The sequence below is a fragment of the Maniola hyperantus genome, chromosome 10, assembly GCF_902806685.2.
Source record: "Maniola hyperantus chromosome 10, iAphHyp1.2, whole genome shotgun sequence".
NCBI classification, from domain to species: Eukaryota; Metazoa; Arthropoda; class Insecta; order Lepidoptera; family Nymphalidae; genus Maniola; species Maniola hyperantus.
The window spans coordinates 1,416,218-1,422,226 of NC_048545.1; the positions used below are offsets into that span (position 1 = coordinate 1,416,218).

Sequence of the window (6,009 nt, forward strand, 5' to 3'; positions counted from 1 at the left end):
TCAAAGTCCAAAGCATGTCCAAAGATAGATTTGCATAGATTAATTATTGGTTTCGCTAGTCCAAAGCAATGAAGTTCAGCAAGAAAAATACCAAAAATAAGTAGGTATGCAAAAATATTGATTAATTTCACATAGGTAGCTATACCATAAATAGTTACATTTATTTTTGGCATGCGCTAAAGTGAATATGGAATAGGTACTTATATGAATACCCAGTTCTGTACAAAAATCAACTCTACCAAGCTTCCACTCCTGACTCTTATTATATTAGGGTAAGATAGTAATTGAACCCCCAACCCCCAAATAGGAGGTCGTACTTAACTAAGGGTATCACTGCAATTATTTTAGACTACAGCTCTAGAAATCTTATCAATGAATTGGCAAATACGTAGCAAAACTCATTGAAACTATGGCAGTCGTGAGAGAATTTGGAGAAGATGCCTTGGATGCTGTTTCGGGAAACAATGTGTTCGATCCTAAGGTCGCCACACTTGAACTGCTAGATGATGGAGACAGTCAGATACAGGTTTCCAATATCCATATTGCCATAACGCACTATTACCGTACTCCGTACCTCAAAAGGATAAACGGAACCCCTATATCACTTTGTTGTCTGTCTGTCTGTCCGTCTGTCCGTCGTGTCTGTCAAGAAAACCTATGGGGTTGACCTGGAATCATGAAATTTGGCAGTTAGGTAGATCTTGTGCCGCCTGAATCCAGCTTGGCTCCTGCGGTACATTTGATGTCGTCTGTCCACTTAGTGGAGGGTCTTTCAACGCTGCGCTTTCCGATGTGATGTCGCCATTTTAGCACATTGGGACCCCAACGTCCACCTATTGGTTTTTCGAACTATGTGTCCTGCCCATGTCACTTCAGCTTCCCAACCCGTTGATCTAGCTTACATTACGCGGCCGAAAGTAATGTACATCGGCCTTTAGAATGACATTTCAGCTTTGTAGAGCGTTGTCTCTGACACTCATACCTATATGACGTTTTGTCGGTCTCTAAAGCTATCTCCTTCTGAAGGTCGATGTACATTACTTTCGGCCGCGTACTGTCGGTTTACTCTGTCTATTAAGCCGCAATACCGTTCTTTTCAACACATACAGCCAAACAGTCCGCAAGATTCGTCTTTGTACACCATGGCCTGTGACGAGAGCCTGATGAGCAGCCAGGTGGAGCAATGGATAGGCGGCCTCTCGCCCACACAGACCACGGGGATCCAAGGAAGCAGGTAATGTGTGGAGTCAGACAATATCCTGCTGACCGAACTTCAGCCACCGTGGCAGATCTCCACAGAGACTAGCCAGCACGAAAGATTCCCTTACTCTCATAGTCTGATGCGACGGCAATCCGACATGATCGGAGGCGCATCAGACGCAAGACTGACGGCTTGCGTCTGTTGCGCCCCGAGGCACGGGCTTGAATCACAAAATCAACTTTCTAACTCCAGGATAGTACTGAAAATTTCTGAACAGAAAAAGATAAACACAGTAGGTAGGTACTTATCTGACTATTTTAGCCCGACCTGGGAATCGAACTCAGGACCTGGGCGCGTTTGGAACACTCTTAGCTTTAGTTTTAAGTTTTCGTAACAAATCCACTGACTGAATTTCCAAAAGTAGAGATACACCTGTTTGTTATCCTAACCTTATCTAAACCCTGAACCGATTTTCATACAAATTTTCATCCCCTTAAGGGTTGAATTGAATTTTCAATAAATCTAGAAGCACTGATTTGGTAGTACAGTCAGTCACTCAGGACAAGTATTTTTAATGTATCTTAGATCACTAGATAGATTGGCCAATGTAAGTACTTGCAAGGTAAATTGTTTTCCCAGGCCAACGTTGACGCAGCGTTCTACTCTGGCAACAGACATGGAGGCCCCGCTTCCTGACACCAGCGTATGGCACATCCTGGCTCTCATGATGCCCCTGCTTAACATCACCGACACCAACCGCTGTAGATGTTCCCAAAAGTAATAATACTTTCATAATACTTATTATTTTCTTTCTTTAGTTAAAATTTAAAGTACTACTATCACCATCTAGTGAAAACATTCTAAACTTCTACAAGAAATATTTTTCCCTTGGGAAACAAGCAAAAGTTCAGCTAGATACCAGCGTCACTACGAAGCTAAGAGGCTACGGCTAGATGGCGCTCACATAAATAGTTCACCTTTTTTCCTTTGGGAATTGGAACTTGGGAAACAGTAAGATATAACAAGAAAACAACAATAAGGCCTCTACCGATTTTATAATAATAATCGTTATCAATAATTAAAATCAATGAAAGAATAATAACTGTTTTGTTGTCATTATTGAAAAGGCCTATTTAAAGCCTAGCGTCATCTATTAAAAGCGCTGTAAACTTTATGAAATATAAAAATTTTCGTTAAGTAGGTACGTAGTACACACTATTTTCACTAGAGGGTGCTTTCATAAAATAATGTGTATTCGCCGTTTTGTTAAAAAATAAGCGAATATAGCGTAATAGTCAGAATATTGGCCCCTGTTTTTTTTTAGTTTTTTGATTTTTTGTTTTGTTTTTAGTGCAGTACTGAACTTCATGGAGTTGATATTGTCTCAAATGGCTAGAGCATGCACCCATATGCGGTGTAACATTGGAAGCCTCTTTCATAGTCATTTCACGAGGGAAATATTCGCCACTGCTATGGATGCAGTCCTTCTTGTTTACGCAATAGGGTTCCTTATCATTTCAGTCTATCAAGCTGGTATTGTTCCTGTTAATTCTTAAATTAAAAACAATAATTTATGTTTATGTAATTTAAATGAATTATTATTTATCAACCAATTTTGTACCTAATAATATTGTGAAAATAAAAAAGTCTGCATTTTAGAGGTTATTTTTTTTTAAATGCTAACACTTTTTTTTTCAACGGTAGGTACCCTAACGTAGTTAAATTAGGGGCTCCGGTTCCTCTTTAAAAAATCTGATTGGTCGACTGAACACACCTCATATTCTCAGGTTCGGTCTGCTTAGATGGAAACCGGGCCTTACATTTTCGTCCTGTTGGCCTGTTCCCCTGTCTGTGAGAGTGCAGCCATTTTAAAAACAAATAAAAAAACTAGGTAGGTACTTAACTTCCTGAATATGAAATACCTACGAAAGCAAAAAAAAAAGTTATTGGTTTACACCATCAAATGGTACCTCGTTGAATAGATTTTATTTAAATTATATTAAGTACCTACTTATGAGGTTTCGGACGGGAGTGTTTTTGGAAAAAACTACTTGTTATAGCCTTATCTGGAAAGCTCAAAGCAGGAAAGGAACTCTAGGTACCTAGACCTAGATACCGACTTATCTTGGTAGGATAGGTAGACAGAGAGGTAGGATTTCTTGTAAATCTGAGCAACTATGAGGTAGGTCAGGTCTAGGTATACCTACCTACAGGGTGTAACCAGAACACTAGCAGGGATTTAGTATTTTTCAACCCCGCAAGGTATAGCGTGCAAAACTCAGGTCAATGCTCCTCCTACGACGTGGTATTGACTCTGAATGGCCTACTTACGCAACGTTTTTTTTGCAACTAGCTTATGCTCGCGACTTTGTTCGCGTGGACTACACGAAATCCCTATTTCACCTCTTTAGGGGATGAATTTTCAAAAATCCTTTCTTAGCGGATGCCTACGTCATAATAGCTATTTGCATGCCAAATTTCAGCCCGATCCGTCCAGTACTTTGAGCTGAGCGTTGATAGATCAGTCAGTCACCTTTTCCTTTTATATATTTAGATATAATTATTATCGTAAACTTTAATAAAATAATGTTTTTTTTCAGATTTTTTCGTTTTTTTTTGGTGTTATCTTATCAGTAATCATCTACTTACATGTCGTCGTTTTTGCTAGCGTTCTGGTTACACCCTGTATGTATGTACGGGAAATTACTAAGTAATTTTCTGCTGAATTCCACACAGCGTTCACAGTCATTCACATTGTTTGAACAAGTGCACTACATTTTGAATTTCACAACATTCATTTGGGTATTAATCAGTAAATTCCTGTGTGCTTACTTCGCTTTTGTAAAGTCAATATCCATATCATCATCAAACCATTGCTGGCTCACTACTGAGCACGGGTATCTCAGAATAGAATGGCTTGCTCGTAAATCATAGTCCACCACGCTATCCATGTTGCATGTGAAATCAAATAAATCAGCGCCACCTCTTAGATACTAATGAACGACCCGTTTGAAATCCAGACGTCACTGAGATTGCATTGGTACGGTATTGGCTCCCCCCAATGGGTTTTTTTTTTTTTTTATATTTTTATTCATGTAAACTTTTTAAAAGTGCTTATGAATAGTCAGGTAGTTTTAATTTACCACTGGTTCGGAATGCGATTCCTACCGAGAAGAACCAGCAAGAAACTCGGCGGTTGCTCTTTTTAATTTTTCAATTTACAATGTTATTATACCGTACTATACAAGCCATTGCAGCCCCGTGCATTGCTGGAGCGAGTCAAATCCAAGCTTTTTTATCGTTTACATAGTCTGCGACTGTATAATATGCTTTTTTTAGGAGCATAGGTACTTTTAACACATTTTTTTAACTTGTGTAAAGGCAAGTCTTGTGGAATTTTATTATAAAATATTACACTCATTCCCACAAATGACTTTCGCACTTTCCAGAGGCGGAGCGCAGGAGTAACTAAAGGTTAGGTAAAGGTTAAACGCAGGAGGTTCGAAACTAGTCGAGCTAACGTCACAGAGAACGTCGACTGGATACGTGAGTATAGCCGTAGAAATATACTTATAATTCCTATCTTGACTATGAACTTGACTATGAATTCTAGAGAGCAATCTTACGCGACAGGTTGAGATGGCGATCGGGTTGTGAGGCGCGGTTGACGTCCCGCACACCCAAGCTACACGTGCTATCCCGCGGTTAGCACAGGGCTGTGCGGGTGTGCGGGTGACCTGTCGCGTACTATACCTAGGGTTAATCAAGCAGTTTTAAAAGTCCCGCCAACTGCTAATGCGCGTGGCCGCCATTTAAGTGACGTCACCACTAGACTGTTGAAGTTTCGCGCTGATGGTATATTTTTATTTCATTTCGATGATAAGATGTTAATGAGACATGGTTCCAGCGCAATAGCAATTCGCGGGATTTATACCTATGAATAAACAATGACATAATAAATCAATCAATAATCACATTGTAAGTAAAATACGCGGGCCGCAAAATAGCCGCAAATTGGATAATAATACACTATAACGAAATAATAACTATTCTATACAAGAGATTGTAGTGATAATGTAAAGGGCAGTGCACCGCCTACCTATTATCTAATATTTTGATTACTTTATTCATTGCAAATTTAATAAAACCTTGATATAAAGTACCTAAAGGAGACCGACCAGTTTTGGGCCCAGTCTTGGGCACATTCTTGTTACAGAACAAAAAATTATTGGAAAATCCTTTATTTTGTGATAAACGAAAATCACAAAAAATAATTTGATTTTACAGTTGCAAAATGCTAAAAATAGAAAACATTAATGAAAGTATCAGTGTTTTTGTCGAGATTATCAATCACTGTAATTGTATAGTGGGATGGTGTACAGTAGGATTTGTTATTATTAATTTATCTTGGATTATTAACCAATCTAAACAGTTCACTAGTCGTCTAATTTTACTTGATTGATAACAATAGCAAAAATATTCTAACACAAACTTTGAGAGGAGAGCCGGACTCTGTACCTAGTAAGCCGGAGGGACAGTTGGTTATTAGATATTACCGTATCATTAAGTGATCATAAAAACACGAAAGCTTTCAGGCAGCGTAAAATAAATTCAGAAATAGTGCAACAAATAATATTATGTTTTCAAACACTCTCCAATGTTTACAAAGGTCTCCCACGCGAACTATCGTCACTGGACTGTACCTACTGGAGAATGGTTCTGACAGAGAAGTTGAAATCTCACGTTCCGACACGTAGGTATGGGAGAAAATCATAACAAACATCAGTATTTTGGAAATCAATGATGAA

At 38.8% G+C, this 6,009-nt stretch overlaps 3 protein-coding genes across 3 annotated transcripts in view; 2 read left to right on the top strand and 1 right to left on the bottom strand.

Moving 5' to 3' along the window:
- The window catches only part of LOC117986193 (cadherin-87A-like), a 290,214-nt gene that overhangs the window by 207,034 nt on the left and 77,171 nt on the right, over positions 1–6,009 (bottom strand). The window lies entirely within an intron of this gene.
- The window catches only part of LOC117986179 (synaptic vesicle glycoprotein 2C-like), a 203,569-nt gene that overhangs the window by 152,124 nt on the left and 45,436 nt on the right, over positions 1–6,009 (top strand). The gene's annotated exons all lie outside the window — the stretch shown is intronic.
- On the top strand, positions 373–2,563 carry LOC117986074 (uncharacterized). Its single transcript, XM_034972894.2, has 4 exons — positions 373–481; positions 1,110–1,234; positions 1,841–1,962; positions 2,553–2,563. Exons 1-4 carry the CDS (start codon positions 410–412, stop codon positions 2,561–2,563), a joined length of 330 nt encoding a protein of 109 aa, XP_034828785.2. The 5' UTR covers positions 373–409.

Coding starts and splice junctions, on each gene's coding strand:
- LOC117986074 (XM_034972894.2), top strand. CDS start 410: ATGGCAGTCGTGAGAGAATTTGGAGAAGATGCCTTGGATGCTGTTTCG. Junction 482..1,109: donor ACAATGTGTTCGATCCTAAG/GTCGCCACACTT, acceptor CAACACATACAG/CCAAACAGTCCGCAAGATTC. Junction 1,235..1,840: donor ACGGGGATCCAAGGAAGCAG/GTAATGTGTGGA, acceptor TTGTTTTCCCAG/GCCAACGTTGACGCAGCGTT.